Source organism: Tetrahymena thermophila, assembly GCF_000189635.1.
Source record: "Tetrahymena thermophila SB210 genomic scaffold scf_8254688, whole genome shotgun sequence".
Taxonomy (NCBI): Eukaryota; Ciliophora; class Oligohymenophorea; order Hymenostomatida; family Tetrahymenidae; genus Tetrahymena; species Tetrahymena thermophila.
The window spans coordinates 57,381-74,594 of NW_002476454.1; the positions used below are offsets into that span (position 1 = coordinate 57,381).

General features: G+C 22.7%; 3 protein-coding genes across 3 annotated transcripts; 2 read left to right on the forward strand and 1 right to left on the reverse strand. All coding sequences in view use genetic code 6, as the record gives it.

The window, feature by feature from the left end:
* Window positions 1–1,830: 1,830 nt before the first annotated feature.
* Window positions 1,831–2,125, forward strand: TTHERM_000297069 (hypothetical protein; the record flags this gene model as incomplete). Its single annotated transcript, XM_012796879.1, has 2 exons — window positions 1,831–1,973; window positions 2,035–2,125. The coding sequence occupies 2 exons, from the start codon at window positions 1,831–1,833 to the stop codon at window positions 2,123–2,125; spliced, it is 234 nt and encodes a 77-aa protein (XP_012652333.1).
* Window positions 2,126–2,543: 418 nt separating this feature from the next.
* TTHERM_00297070 (hypothetical protein) lies at window positions 2,544–2,855 on the reverse strand (the record flags this gene model as incomplete). Its single annotated transcript, XM_001013240.2, has 1 exon — window positions 2,544–2,855. One exon carries the CDS (start codon window positions 2,853–2,855, stop codon window positions 2,544–2,546), a length of 312 nt encoding a protein of 103 aa, XP_001013240.2.
* Window positions 2,856–5,465: 2,610 nt separating this feature from the next.
* TTHERM_00297050 (transmembrane protein, putative) lies at window positions 5,466–16,938 on the forward strand (the record flags this gene model as incomplete). Its single annotated transcript, XM_001013238.3, has 19 exons — window positions 5,466–5,942; window positions 5,996–6,798; window positions 6,850–6,973; window positions 7,617–8,078; window positions 8,171–8,662; window positions 8,905–9,423; window positions 9,606–9,716; window positions 9,771–9,892; window positions 9,949–10,005; window positions 10,056–10,339; window positions 10,512–11,200; window positions 11,414–11,956; window positions 12,291–12,345; window positions 12,567–13,650; window positions 13,975–14,366; window positions 14,430–14,922; window positions 14,983–16,316; window positions 16,376–16,586; window positions 16,653–16,938. 19 exons carry the CDS (start codon window positions 5,466–5,468, stop codon window positions 16,936–16,938), a joined length of 8,538 nt encoding a protein of 2,845 aa, XP_001013238.3.
* Window positions 16,939–17,214: the final 276 nt, after the last annotated feature.

Consider the following 17,214-nt stretch of genomic DNA (forward strand, 5'->3'; position numbering starts at 1 on the left):
TACTTAAAATTTTTTTTATTTTTATTAATCATATATTCTTTTTATTTAATTAAAGTTTAAATAGAATTTACTGAATGATATAACTATATTCTCCAGTTAATATTTCTTGAGTTATAAATATACATTTAGTAGAACAATAAATGTTATTTAATAAAATAAAAAAAAATTAAAAGAAATAAAAAAAAGGTTTTGAAGTAGGTTTCGAACCTGGTAGAAGAGAAAAATTAAAAATTTTTAATCAAACATTTAATCTTGAATTAATTTATTTTTTAAAATATAAAATGAATGAAAAAAAATGTTTAGCTCTAAAAATTAAATGCTTGATTTAAAATTTAGATTTCTTCTTAAAAAATTAAATCTTTGATTAATTTATTTATTTTTTTGTTTATTAAGGTTCGAAACTTAGATAAGTTTTTTTATTATTTTATCTTTAAATTTATAAAAAAATAATTTTTAAGAGTTCTTATTTAATTTATTGAAATGACTAAATAAATTAAAATTTTCTAATTTGCAAAAACAAAATTTTTTTTCAGAAATTAGCTAAAAACTCACAATGACTGGTAATTTATTCTTAAGAAAGATATAATTAATAAATTAACATTTAAGAATCTCTGCATTTATAATAATTAAGCTTTTGGATATTGTGGTATTATTCTCATAATATACCGTAAAACCTTGATCATTAACTTTTATAATTTATTAGATAAACTCTATTTTTTCATAAATTTTCTATTAAATTTCATGAAATTATATTTAATTACTATCATAAGAAGAAAGAGAGAGTAAATGAAATTTTAAATTATAGAAAAGTTGTAATAAATTACCAAAATTTATTTTAATGGAACTCTAATTACTCAGGTGGTAAATTGATTAAAGAGCAAAGAAGAAATAGATAACTCAAAAAGATACTTGTAATAAAGCTTTTTTATTATTTTAAAAGCTAAATAAAAAACCTGAAGATACATTTGTTGCATCAAATTGATGGTTCATGAGGTTTAAAATGAGATGGTGAATCTCATATAGGCAATCAACTCATTCAATAGCAAATTTAACTAATAAAACATTAGAAAAAATTAATAATTTTTTTAGAATCTGTTAAAAACAATAGGTTAGAAAGAATAAAAGATAAAAACAACCGATTTTTGTTAACATAGATATAGTTCCTATCATATTCGATATGTCAGGAAAAGTCTACTTTAAAGTTTTGTGGTAAGAAAAACATACAAACTAAACACATAATGAAAAAATATAAAAGTAGTAACTATTTTAATAAGATTATCTAGTTTAGGAGAGTTTACCACCAATATTTATATTTAAATCAAATTTATAAAGTATATTAAAGAATTCTTATAATAAAAAATGCTTGATTACAAAAAATTTAAATATATGGTGTAAATCTGATGTCAATTACATTTATTTTGTTCCAAAATAACAAATATTGAAGATTCAAAAATCTCAATAAATAGTTTTATTGCATGGTTAATTTAAAGTTTGTTGTAAATTGATGAGTTCTTTAAAAAATACAGAATTCAAAAATTTTTGCTTCCTTCTCGCTCAACAGATTTCATTTATTTATTAATAAATTAATTATAATTAAAATTAAAAGTCCAAAAGTATATATATGGTTAAATGGATTATTGAGCCCTTGAATAGTTTGATGATTAGGAATAAAAATCATTTAAATTTTGTGGATATACTGATAATCTTGATGGAAGTGAAAATCATCTTGTTAACCAAAAATATCAAATCAATCGCTTTACAAGTAAAAAATTACTGAATACATTTAAAATCTTTTATTAAATTCAGACAATTAAACTTCAGACATATAAGATGAACTATAAGAATTAATTTAACAGGAAGGATTTGATAAAAAGGTTTAGATAGCAATTGAATAAATTCTTCCATCAGAAGATTTAGAAACTTAAGACGAATCAAATATTAAATGGGCTTTATTCTTTAATTCTAATGAAATAGTAATTTTTATTTTATAGATAATTTTTTATAACATTTATAATAAACAAAAAATTAAAATAGCTAATTAATGGATAATAGTGATGAGAGTTAATAAAATGAATAATAACAAACAAAAAATGATGAACTTGTTGAAGATTAGTTTTTTAAGTGATTTTAACATAAAAAAACATAAAATTAAATTTTATTTTATTTTAAATTAAAAAAATAAACAAGCAATCAATTTAAAAATAAATTATCAATAAAATAATAAATAGTATTTATAATTTATTTATATAAATTAATGAATGTTTCATTAAATAAAATAAGAAAAGAAAAAAAAACATATTCAAATTTTATTGGCTCTCATCGGCTATTGAGGACTATTTCAAAAAATGACTTGTAAATTGTTAAAAATGTCGATTTTGTCCAAACCCCTCTCCCATTTTTGACCTCTAAGTACCTCAAGGTGGCAGTATCGATTCTAGACTCTCCAGAATACTTTATTTACTGCATGCTGCACCTAATCAACTCTAGTGAAATTTTAGCCTTAAATTAATCCACCTTAGCTCTTCAACCAGCCCCAGAGAGACTCAATGTAATTCATGGTCTATTTTCCCTTCCCAATACCTACCTAATGATTGACTACTCTCCTCTCTCATAGCTTCATTCATCGATGAATGAGTAGAATGCAGCACTATCGGTTTAACAATATTCCTATTTTCATCGTCTGTTGCAATATAAATCTCAAGTTTTGGAAGTAAATTCTCAACTGTGAGGTCGTTACCAACTGTTATGCAGCGAAAAGAGCCTGTCCTACTTTCGATCATCACAAAGATCTAGCTTTGAGTGTCATGCCTCGGACGTGAAATGGGACTCGTCAACTTCGATGATGTTTTCTGCATTTCGATCTGAGTAGAGCTTCATTTGATTCGCTTAGCTGCAGATTCACTTGGCACAGAGAAACTCTGTGCTTCTCTGATGCTCATATTCCATAAGAAGCAGACAAACACACATCGATAAAGAATCAAAAACAGTAGCTTACTACATTAAAAAATGCTGTTAGTCTTAATGGATTAGGATTATTTGCATCTTCTGTACTAAAAGATCAGGCCATCTACATTGTCATACCATTTCGCTTCCTCATCAGCCGTATGCTGAGGGCACTTATATGCACAGTAGTTAGAGGCTTCTAAGCTGTGTTATGCACTACTCATAATTGTGAGATGCCGTTATCACTCCACCCTTCTCAACGTAAACCTGCTACAGGGACTCTTGCGTATCCATTTTAGAAAAGTCTTTTCCTTTTGAAGGTACACTGAGGGTAAAGCTGCTTTTTGAAATGGCTATTTCCAAATAATTATTTTTTTATCTTTACCAATGATATTTCCATCTAATTTGAATGGAGCAACTTTTTTATTGAATTGCAATTTTGAAAGAAGCGTCATTTCACTAATTAAATTTCTTTTGTAAATCATTTGCTAAATGACACATAAATATTGATAAATTAATAACTCAAGAAAATCTCAATTAAAATTTGATTGTTTGCACAGTATTAGCTCACTCTCAAATCTAATAAAATTAGATTTCATTAAAAAATCAATGCCTCAACTCATCTCACCTCCATCTGAGGTCATACGTCTCATCAGACCCTCGCCCTTTTTTTTAAAATTAAAATATTTTAAGTTGTGTGTTATACTTTTATTTTTTGCAACAAAATTATAATTTTCTTCACTTTCTTAATTTTAAATTTTTTGATGTAAAGTAAATGCTAAATTACAAATTTTAATTTGATTACTGAAAAGTAAATTTTTTATTTTTCTCCAACATTAAATTCCTTTAGATTAATAGATTAATGAATAAATTTTAGTTTTGATTACAGTTATTAATAATAAATAAAGTATTATAAACCAAATAATCAATTTAATCTAATTTTCATTCCATTTTGATCAACTTTAAAAATTTAAAATTATTCTAAAATATATTCAAAAATAAGGTATTATAAATTACTAATTTTATTTAATTTAACTTATTAGACAGTTAAGCTATTATAATTAATTGCAAACTTTTCTCAGAACACTTTTTTTTTCATTCTTACAGTTTAATTCATTTTTAATTAGCTCTTGTAATACTAAAAAAGGAAGCAAATTTTGAAATGTTTTGTATAATATATTTTAAAGAATTCCCTTTAAATGATATCTTTAACCAACTTTCAAAATTTATAACAAAAATATTAAAGCCGATTTTAGAATTCTTTTAGCGCAATTACATATTTTTATTTTCTTCAACTTTTTTTTTGCTTTTCATCAAAAAAATTTAAAAATAATATAGGATAACTCTTTAGTATCTATCCTTTTTATTCACTTATTTTATTCAATCAAATTCAAAGAATAAAAAAAATGTTTTATTAGTTATGCTCATACTATTTATAATATTTTGTTACCAATTTTGTTAATCTTTGGCATTTTGTAAGAATTTGTAATGAAATTTAAAAAAATTAATAGATTTTAGCTTGAATGCTTTTTTCTTTGATTATCTGATAAATAAAATTTAACTTTATCATAATAACGATAATTTATATTTTATTTATTTTTATTTGGCTAACTAAATTGATAATAATTGATTATTAGTTTTTATTAATATTTAAAATTATTCTTATTTTACTGAAATACCTTCAAAAATAAGGTTATTTAAATTACTTATTTTATTTAGTTTAACTTATTAGATAATTAAGCTATTATAGGTAATTGCAAACTTTTCTAAGAAAACTTTTTTTCATTTTTACAGTTTAATCATTTTTGATTAGCACTTATAATACTAAAAAAGGATTCAAATTTTAAAAAATGTTTGTATAATACATTTTAAATTCCCTTTAAATGAAATCTTTAAACAACTTTCAAAATTTATAAACAAGATATTAAAGCCAAATTGTAGAATTCTTTTAGCGCAATTACATATTTTTATTTTCTTCAACTTTTTTTTTTGCTTTTCAAAAAAAATTTAAAAATAATATAGAATAACTGATTGGTTTATATCCATTTTATTTACTTCTATTATTTAATCAAAAATAAAGAATGAAAAAATGTTTTATTAGTTAGGCTCATGCTACTTATAGTATTTGGCTACTAATTTTGTTAATCTTTGGCATTTCATAGGAATTAGTAATGAAATTTAAAAAAGTGAATAGATTTTAGCTTGTATGCTATTTATTGGTTCCTTTTCTGATTTGAATGTAATTTTTAAATATATTTAAAATTTGTAATCTAATAGATATTGAAAATGTGACGTCAGTGTAAAAATTTCTTGTAGAAATTTAATGTAATTTAGTGTAATTACAAAAAAGATTAGATAACTAATTTATTTTGTTCACTGGTGTAACATTGTCAAAATATATTATATATTACATATTATATCTCTCAAATAGCTGTTATTTATATTAGCTCTCTAGGGTTTAAATTTTATGTTTGTTATAAATCATAATAATATAATAATAATAATACGAAAATTGAAAAACAATGATTTCATTTAAGATAGAATTCTTAATAAGATTAAAGTTTTGCCTTCTTTTCTCTTAATTAACTTTAGTTAACGCAATAGGATGTCCTTTTTGGATAGCAGGATCTTCAAACTACTCTACATAAATATAGACTATGATACTTTTGAAATCTGATCCTCAGCAAGATTTTCAAGATATTGCTGCAATCGTCTACTATCCTTTCACTGTTGGAATTTTTAATTTCGCTAAAAATGTTAAGTACACAACAATTGAATAGTCAGAAGATGTTCAATTCTACCAAATTGATAAAGATGATAGATAAAACCTATAAGTGTCTGTTATTCATACCCTAGATGCTAAGGGAAGAATTATTGGATGGAACTCAGGAAACGGATCAAAATAGAGTACTCTTTAAATTCCTTCCTAAATTTAAATCAATCCTAAATCATGTTTGAATTCTGAAGAACTAATAGTTGTGACATGGGACACATCAAACGTATTTTTTAAAAACTTTTTATTAATTTATTCTTTCTTTTCCATTAAAAATAGCTATTTGTCATCGATTATTCTTCTTCAGCCATTTCTGATTCAAAAATAACGATAATTTAGTTGAAAAAAGCTTAAATAACTCAGTGTGTGAGCGATAAGGCAAACAGAAGATTTTTGCTTGTTGATTCTTAAGGTGGTTTTTTCGCATTTGATATTAATAGCTAACTTTTTTAAAAGCTATTTTAAGTAGAAAATTTTCTTAATTTTTAGTCAATTTACACGACTAAAAATTAAATTTCTATAGCATATGCTTCATAAAATGGGTCTTTCTATGTGTCTTCATATAAAAACTCAGTTCTACAGTTTTAAAATACTTTTCCTTCTGTTTCAACATAGGTATTGGTTAGCTAAGAAGAAGACTTTGTCATATTAATAGGAGAGTCTAATTTATTTTAGGTTTGGTCAATGAAATAAAATATCTTAGTATATTAAGCAGATTTCTAAAAAATTTATTGCGATCAAAGAGATGCGAACTAAACTTCAGTAGATTCTACTATTGATTTTACTTTTGGATCTATCAATCAAAAAAACCAAATATCAGCTGTTTCTAAAAAATACATATTTGTATACTCTTTAGAAGAGAAAAGTCCTCTTTTATTTAAAAATTAAGCGCTTAAGTTAACAACATTTAAATGGATGCAAGCTTTTGTAGTTGAGGATTAAGTTGTGGTGTGTGAAGAATAATCTGTTTCTACTTTAGATCTCAAGACATCTAAATTTATTTATTTCATGGATTACTTTGATAAAGCTGAATCATCTTATGATGTAGCTGTATAAATTTAAATTGACTCAGATTTTAATAGGTAAATTTTTTCAGTCTAAAAAAACTTTTAATTTATAATAAAATAAATTAGAATAATTAAAGTTGATAAAGCAGGAAATATATAGTATTGGTCATTGTTTGACAACTTATTAGAAAAATAAACAGGTTTTATTAGCCATAATACTACCTTTTTTATAGATAAATCAATCAACAAAGTAAATTTGTTTATAGAAATTTTATTTGAAATTTGTTATTATGTATTGACTATTTACAATATCGCATTTCCAGGTTTTAAATTCTTATTGCTGCGGAGATCAAGAATTAATTTAATTTAAAGATTTGTTATTATAAAAAAAGATTAATTTATGATTTTAAAAAACAAATAATTTATAAATTCTTAAATAAAATGATCAATTGTTTTGAAAAATTAATTAAAATTTTATATTTTTTCCCATTTTTTTAATTATTTTTCATTAGAAAAATATTTATTAATTTACTTAATAAATTAAATGAAAATATTTTGAAATTTATTAAATAAGATATAATTCAAAAAAATTAATAAATTTTATGATTTTTATATGATTTAAAGCTTTATTTAAACATATTCAAAACATAATATTATAAAAAATAAATAAAACTATTAAAATAGTAAAAAGCTAAATTTAAAAATAAGAAAATAAGGTCCTAAACCTACAATTTAAAAATTATAATTTATTTTTATTCACCTAATAAATAACATATACAGGAATTAAATTCTTCTTCTCTGCATTCATCAAAATAATTCCTGGAGTGCAAAATTAAAACTTCATATTTTGATTTACCCATTTATAATTTAAAAAAACTAATTTAAATGTAAAGCTCATACAATATTAAACTTATACGATCCCAGGCTATGCTTTGATATCAATCTATGATTATATATTCGGAAAATTAATAGAAAATATAATAAATCCTTTTGGATAAAGCAATCTTTAAGATTTTGTACTTATTTAAGACAAGCAAAATAAGCTTATCATAGGATTTGTTAAGCAAACAACATAATATGCAATATACAAGCTTGATAACAGTTTAGATCACTCACTAATATTTAGTGGCGTACTTCAAAATAATGGTTTTATCGATGGTGAAATCATTTTGCTAGAATAAAAATAACAAATATTAGTAGGAATTAATGGATATCTAGCTTTTTTCAATTACTATTATTCAAGTATGAATAGTAATTAATAAATAAATTTATAAAATAATACTGATTAGGTGATATCATATTTTTATCTTAGCTATGCATAAACTCTAATTTCTATCAAACAATAGAATATTTAGGTAAATAATATTTTTAAATTTCAATATTATTGCTTTTTTAAATATTAAAGCGTATATTATTTGAAAAATAAGATTATATTTTTTAAAAAAAGATATATCAATATGACGGCAATACCTTTAATTTAATCAACAACCTAAACTACAATGTAGGATAACCTTTACAGATATCTTTAGTAGATGAAAAGCAAACACTTGTTTTAAATAAAGGAAATCAGCTTTGCTTTATAAATTATCAGAATTATAAACAAGAAATATTTAATCTAAATGATTAATATGTGTTATTTTATACATTTGATGGAGCTAAAGGCTTACTAATAGCAGTATTAAGCAATTCAAAAATTCTTGTTATAGATATTAATACTGCAAATACTCTCAATCAAATATAAATATACTCTAATGAAATACAAACAGTTGATGTTTTTACAGGCAAATAATTAGTTATAGTTGCATATAATGATGGATAGGTCCTTTTATATAACTATATAAATAATATTATTCAAAGTGTATTCAATAATGGGTATCATGCTGATATTAAATATTTAGACTCAAAATATAACACCCTTGTCCTTAAGTCAGATACTTACGTAATAAATTATTAATCTAGAATTTCATTTTAATTAAAACTTCAAAGGATATTTTTTGCACAAATTTTGTTAGTAAATTTGATTTTTTTATTAATTTTTAATCCAAAAAGAATTAATGTTTTTATTTAAAAAATTATGAAAATAAATGATGTTTTATATCAAATTTTTAAAAATATCAATTTTTTTATTTAAATTTTAAAAAGAAAATATATTTGATAAAGTCATTTTTATTATATTAATAGATGTTTACAAGAACATTGACAGATAATTGCTTAATTAATTAAATAGTAAGCCCAAATAAATTAAATAGCTTTTTTATAGATGTAAAAAGTGGTTTGACTCTAATGCTATCAAACTAAATACAGCTATATAATTAAATAAAATAGGAATATATTTCTAGCTCACCAACTAGCTTTGATTTAACTAATTCCTATATAATATATTCCATACCATCATAAAATTATTTGTTTGTTGGATTTGCAAATGTAACCTCCAACTAAGTTATAGTGTATGAGCTGGATACATATAAACAGATTGGTATGTTGAACCATAATGTTTCTTAGTGTGTTACAATAAATAAATTTTTCTATGACGAATATTTAAATAGACTTTTTATAGGCTGCTTTTCACCTGGAACTATTGTTGTTTGGGATTTATCCAGAAATTTTTAATTAATTTAAGTATTTGATCAGATAGAATATACTGATAGAATTACAGGTATAGTTTTCAATCCTTAAGCTTAACTTATCATGTTTCTTGGGGTAAAACTTTTATTATTTAATTCTTTAAAAATTTACTTTATAACCATTAAATATGTATTCTTATAAACCCATTTTAAAATATGAAAAGATAAAAAAATAAATTTATTTAAATTCATAAATTTTTAATTAATTTAACAATCTAAACAAATTTTTAAAAATTAAATTTAAATTAATTTATTTAGTGGACTTGGTGGTCAAAAACTATGGATTATTACACCTTAAATTACAGGTGCTAGATTGAAGGATTATTTGGGAAATTTGACTATACTAACAAACTACAAATATTATGGGATGTAAATAATTTTAAAGGATAATTAAATATATATAACATTTTTTTAATATTATAGCACAATGGAGATGTTAGAATTTTCGATTATAACTGTGTAAATTTAGGTTATATAAGTGCTCATTAGAATTGGATATATTAAAGTCTAATCGATGAATAAAATTTAATTCTAACTACTGTAAGGTAAGCATATTTATATATATATAAATTTGAATATTTATTTTTTTTATAATTACCAGCAAAGACAGATATGTAAAAACTTGGAGTTATAAGAGTTTGCCTTATCCAAATAAAATGTAATAATATCTTTTGTAAATTATTAATAAACTTTAATAAAATTAATTAGGTATGAGATATAGCTTTAAAATCCACTGTATGATGGTTTTCTTGACAAAGATAATAATTATGTTTTTATATCAGATTTTAATGGCTATATTTATGTATTAACATATCCATAATTAGTCCTTATTAAATAAATTCAAGTGACTAATTCTTAAATAAATAATCTTTATCTTGACTCAATGCACAACATGTTAATATTTGGATGTTTAGGTTCTAATACAATTGGCTATTATAATCTTATTTAATTCATGTAATCAAATGCTTACACTATCTCTTATACATAAGTAGGTAATATTCAAATTTATTAATACAATTTTTGTTCTAAAAAGTGAATTGAGTTATTTAGTTTTTAATAAATTTTAAATTAATCAATTATATTCTTTTTCATCATTATTTAACTTCTTTATTTATATTAAGATTTTTTATGGTGTTTTATTAAAATATTTGTAAAAACTTATAGGTGTGATGTCAACTCTTTAAACATAGTAAGGAATTATATTCTATCAAGAAGGCAATGTTGTTTAGCTTTGGGATTATAAGTCTAAGCAATTACGATATGGATTTTATGTTACAGACTTAGATATAGATGTCTAAAGTGAATTCATCCTCATCGAAGGTTAAACTTCAATTGCTGCTTTACTAACTCGTGAATAAACAGTATTTTTTGATATAAATACTTTATCAATAATTAACGTCTAAAAGCAAAAATGTTTCAGACACACCTAAATACAAGGATATTTGATCTGTTCATATGTGAATTACATAACAATTTTAGATGTGAATGAATATATAGTATTTTAATAAATTTCGATTGATAAAAACTCTTCTATAATAGAACTTAAAGCTATTGTGCCACTTAAAAGTTTTTTTGTAACTACAACTTAAGGATATGTCATTGGTTACAGTCTTAATCTTTCATCATAATAGTTATAATTCAACTAAATATTTAATTTATAACTCCTCAGTGAAGCTATAGTAAATAGCTTATTTATAGAATAATCTGAAAGCTATATTTTAATAGCTTCGTCTTTGAATGGGTAAATAGCTTAAATTGTATTATCTTAGGAACTTGTTATTTTAAAATAATAAACACTTTTGCTCCCTGGAATAAGCTCTCATGCTCATATTCTATAATACACCAATGGTTATGTAAAAATCTACCTATTTTTTAATTTTATTTATAATTAAGAAAATATTTTTTTTTAAAACATTTATAAAACTCAATTACTTTTACAATTTCATTAATTTTAGAAGAGTTATATCTACTTGTAAAATTTGAGCCATTTCAATTTGAATTTTTGCAAATTTTCTTATCAATATAATAAATTTTATATTAATAATTATTTAAATGAATTATAATAGGTATTTATTAAAAGAATACATGATTTTTCATTAAGTTTAATGAACCCTTATGACTTAACTCTAATAGTTTAAGTTACTAGTCCCTGCATTGGTTATTCTTATAAACTTGATATAAACTTAGACCTTGTTTATATTATCTAAAGTTGTCTAGGAATTTATCAAATTAATGAATTTTCAACTTTCAAGTTAGTATCTTATGGAAGATTTACATCTACCCTTCTTTAAAATCCTACAAATCCCGTATTTACCCCAATTAGCAACAAAATAATTTTCATCAATAAAGATTATTTTTTTGATGCTTACACTTATCAAATATAGACCTATAGAATTAATAGACTCAACTAAACAATAACTTTGTTAGGTATTTATTCATAAAACTTCTGGATGTTTGGAAAAGTAGCAGATTATGAAATATTTGACACAAATGAAAATATTTATGCATAACTTATTTTATACTCTGGATTTTAAATAGCTTAAATATAACTTCCTATATTTGGCTAGTCAATCTGCTAATAGGAGATTACTTCAGACTAATTTGCTTAGGTATTATAATCTATTCAAAGTATTTATCTATAAATATAGAACTACTTTCCTATTTAATAATTTATCTTTAATGTATTGATTGAAGGAGATACAATTTTATCACCTTTTCCTCCTTTTTAGTTCTCAAACCACTCACAAGTGAACATTATTTCAAAAAATAATTCAACACAATACAAAATAATTACCAGTGAAGACCTGTTTACTTCGTTTTCAGGATATAATCTTGTATCTTTAAATAACTTATAAATATAACCAGCAATTTCTTAAAATGACTATATCTAGTTTTTAATTCAAGAAATATAAACATTTTAAATGAACAATATTTAATTAGTAGGAAATTAAAAGTTATTTAGTTTCTAAATAAGCTCTATCAATAATGTCTTCTTCTAGTAACTAACTATATCTGGATTAATTTTAAATAGTCCAAATTTAATAAATCTATTTAAAATTACAGGAGTAAAATAAATAAAACTTTAATAAATAAATGTATTTTAATCAATCTTTAATTAAACCTCTCTCTTTTATTTCCAAGATGACTTAAAAGTGTAAAAAGCTTTAATAGATTTTGATTAGATAAATATTACAAAATGTCAATTTAATTACATTTCAGACTCTTAATATGTTGCTCCTATTTTTATTTCTAATTACTTTAACGTTTCTTTTTCAGATATGAGCTTAATCTCTAATAATGGCGTATCTTTACCATTAATAAAAAGTTACTTAATTTAAAATCTGTAGCTTAATAGCACTCAATTTAAAAATAATGAAAACTTGATGTTCCTTTAATATAAAAAAAGCTTAAATTTAGAAGAAAATATTTTTGAAACCAATTAGTAAATAAATAATGATTACACCTAAATTTAGAATGTAACTTTAAGTAATAATACATTTAATGATATTTAGTAGTATTGTGTGCTAGAAGTTATAACCCAGACGTTGAAGATCACTGATTTTAACATCATCTAAAATAGTGATTTTACTAATCAAAATACTATTGTCTCAATAAAAACAATTAGTGATTTTAATCTTGATAAATTTGTAGTTAGTTTGAACTAAGGGTTCTATAATCTGGCTGTTATATAAAATTAAAATTAAGGCGCTCTTCAAAATACAGAAATAACAAATAACGATGCAGTTTAGGCTTTAATTATTACTCAGTCAATCCTCTAAATTTTAAACTTAAAGCTCTTAAACAATAAATCAGGTGGATTAAATCAATTGAATTCAATTGTCAATATTGATTAAAAATCATTAGTTAATATAAAAAACTCAACTTTTAAAAATAACTTAGCTAATTATGGTGGCTCGATATTTTCTTCATAAAGTGAGCTATAAATTGAAGGGTCTTTTTTTGACAGCGATTAAGGTTTATAACAAGGAGGATCAATATATTCTACATACTCTAATTTAAAAATAAATGATTCCTAGTTTTTAAATTCTAAATCAAAAAATGGGGGATGTATTTATTTTGAAAACGGAAGCTTGATATTATTTAGAATTGATGCTCAAAATAGCTAATCTGGTGAGAGTGGAGGATTTGCATTTATTAATTAAGCTACCTAATTTTAAATTTCTAACTTCAGCTCATAATATTGTAAAGCTTTTAGTGATGGAGGAGTTCTATATATAACTCATTCTAATGGAAATAACTCTTATATTGTGAGCTCTATTTTTTAAAATAGCTAAGCTTTAGGGTAATTATTTTTCATTTTACTTTAGATACCCAAAAAATTATTATTTTCAATAACTAAATTTAAATTTCAAAATACTAATTCTTCTTACATTAAAATTGTTAAAAATGGTAAACATAACTATTATATGGCAATACCGACACAACAAATTGAAACTATTCCAGCAAATAATAAAATTTAACATGTAAAGGATTTATGAGAAATTAAAGTATTTTATTTTCATAAAAAAATGAATCTTAAAAAATAGTTTTTACATTAGTTAATATTTTGATTAACTTTTTTAATAATTTTATTTCTACAATTTTTGATTAAAAAATATGAAAACAGGAGTGGAGGAGTTATTTTACTTGATGGTTCAGATATAATAATTTCTAAATCAAATTTCTTAAATAACACAGCTGGAATAGGAGGAGTTATAAGATATTTTGATTTAAAGCCTTAGTTTTTAATTGGCAAAGGCAACTCTTAAAGAGATTCTTGTAAAACATTTAGTAAGAATTAGTGCAAATCTAATAAAGCTATTATCTTTGGTGATTAGATTGCAAGTTATCCTTAATTTGCTTCTATTTTACCAAGCAAAGATTTCGATGTGGATATTAAAAATTACCCAAATATTACCTTTAACAATTTTAGAAGTGGGTAAAGTAACTTTGAATTGACTATTTAATTTTTGGATGAATTTAAAAATTAAGTAAAACAAATAGATTTATAAAATCAAAGTAATGAATTTTTTTTCTACAAATAAATTTTAATCTCTAATTATTTCAATTTTTAACAAATAGCTTTGGTTAGTTAAATTAGTTAAGAGTTATTTTAAGAAATAAGTTCATATAATTGTAGGATATATATTTAACAAAGTAGTACATTTTTATAAGATCAAATAGTAAAAATAGAAGGTGCAACATTAGTTGATTATGCTTATTACTCATCTAAAAAAATAGGATGCTTTATGAATAATTTTAAAATTACAGGAGTTCCATCTAAAAGTGCTACTATATAGCTTTCACTCAATGGAATGAAGACTCTAAATAGCACTAATCAATTTATTAGTGTAGATAATATAGATATTTCTATATATTTTAGAAGTTGTTAAGTTGGTGAGTACTATAATTCAGTATGCTAAGGCTGCTAACTGTAAGAGTGCATTTAATGTTTAAATGGAACCTATTCTCTCATTTATCCGTAAATAGGAGATGAAACTTAATGTAAAAGTTGTGACAGTTAAAAAGCTAGTTTTTGTGAGCTAAACCAAATTGCGTTAAGGGAAAATTACTGGTAATTAATTAATTCAAAATTTAATGTTTAATATTTAAGGATTATAATTTAAAAATATAGGAGATAAAGTAATAATTCTGATGATATATACTAATGCGATTAGGTGTCAAACGCTTGTAATGGAGACTCAACAAAAGGGTACTGTTAAGAAGGATACATAGGGGCTTTATGCTAGTCTTGTGATGATTATGGGTATGTATGGGGAAGTGAATATGGAAAAGTTAGTGAATTAGGTAAGAAAAGCATTGAATGCTCTTTATGCTCTTCTATTTAAAACAATTCATTTAAACAAGTATTAATACTCTTAGGAATATTACTCTATCTGGTTTTTTTAATTATAGAATCTTAAAACAGCAATTGTAAAATGTGTCAAATTCGTATTATATCCTCACTTAATATTCTCTAAATGGGAGTATCATAGTTTATACTTTAATCTACAGTAATATCAAAGATCTTTATTAATTAATTTTATGTAATCTCGGCTTTGAAGTCTAGTATTGGTTTTACATTCCCTGGACTATTCTAGAGCTTATTTACCTTTCCTGAAACGACTTCATAACCAATATTAATGTTTTTATATTCAATAGACTGCAGCTTGAGTTAGTTAAATTTCGGCATACCAATCCAATACTTGAGATTTATATACATCTCAATCGTGCTTCCATGCGTCTTTTTGCTACTAATTTATATTATTATTAACCTAATTTTTATTGGAGTGTAATATTTTATGCCAGATCAATATTATTATACTTAAAATAAATATAATAATGCTAACATGGTAATTAGTACTATAATTGTATTCAGTTATATTGCTTCATAGAATATTTACTAGGCTGCATTAGAAATTATTATTTGTGAAAAATTTGGAGATACTTACTACATGAAAAGTTAGATGGATTAAGAATGCTATAATACTGAGCATAAATTCTACATATTATTTTTAATATTTCCTATTTTAATAGCAGTCATAATTATCTATCCAATAATTATGTTATATGTATTATGTAGAAACAATTCTAAAATGTTTGATAATACTTCAACAAACGTTATAAGAAGATATGGTTATTTCTTCTAAGGCTTTAAAAGAAACAGATGGTGGTGGGAGTTTATCAAAACTTGGTATAAGTTTATAATCTTATTTTTGTCAACCTACTACAATAGTTAACCTTAAATTTAGTTGACTACAGTTATATTTGTATAAACAATCTACTTTGTTTCTTTAATACTCTTTAAACCATATTAAGATTTTTAAATAAACAAGTTAGAATATAAATCAGCCACTTATGTTCTCTTAATTTTTTGGGTTGCTTTATTTGAGTAGTTAAATGATGATAAAATGTATCTTAGTTTTATTTTTTCAGTTACTTTGGTTCTATTATTTATAATGATGTTTGGTAAGTTAATTTTCCCTTCTTCTTTAATATTTTAACATTAATCATTTAAATTAAAAAAGGATAATTAGCAATAAGTTTTATTGGTGTAATTTTTAGAAGAAATTATTATTTCTTTTTAAAAAGTAAGTACTTTCTTAAGATATTTTAACATATATCAAGCAAATTAGTAAATAACAAATTATGGGCTTAAAAGTACTTGTATAAAAATAATTTTTTACTATACAATTTGCTTTTTAATTAAGAATATGATCCTTACAAAGTATTTAATAAGTAAATTCATTATTAAATCATTTAACAACTTTAATTTACTTTAAAAAATATTTATAATAATTATAGTTGGTCAAAATTAAGACGAACTATTTAAAAAGGAAATTTAGTCAAAATCTAAATTGAAAATTTTTAGAAATTAATAGATTCAAATGCAGACAAACTTAAATCACCAAAATCGTCATTCTCAAATTAATTTAATAATTCTTCAAATTCTTAAATTAATCAAAACTTATTAATATCTAAACAACTTTCAGATAGGTAAAATAGATAGAGATAAAGATTTAATATCAACCAAAATAAAATGAATACAAAATCAATTTTTGTCAAAATCGATTAAGAAATATAAAATTGATTAAAATTCATTTGTTACTTATAAATTATAAAAATTATATGATATTTTAGTCTTTTATATGTTTTAATGTTTTTTGAACTATTTTTTTAAATAAGATTGAATATATTTTTATTAATTTAGTCACAATATCTAAAATTCTTAAAAAATTTTGTATTTTTATTAAGCAAGTATCCTCTTAATTAAGTTAAAATTTAAAATAAAATTTATTGAATGCTAATACCTTAATTTAATTTTTAAGAGCTCTTATTTAATTCATTTATATAATTTGTATGGCTA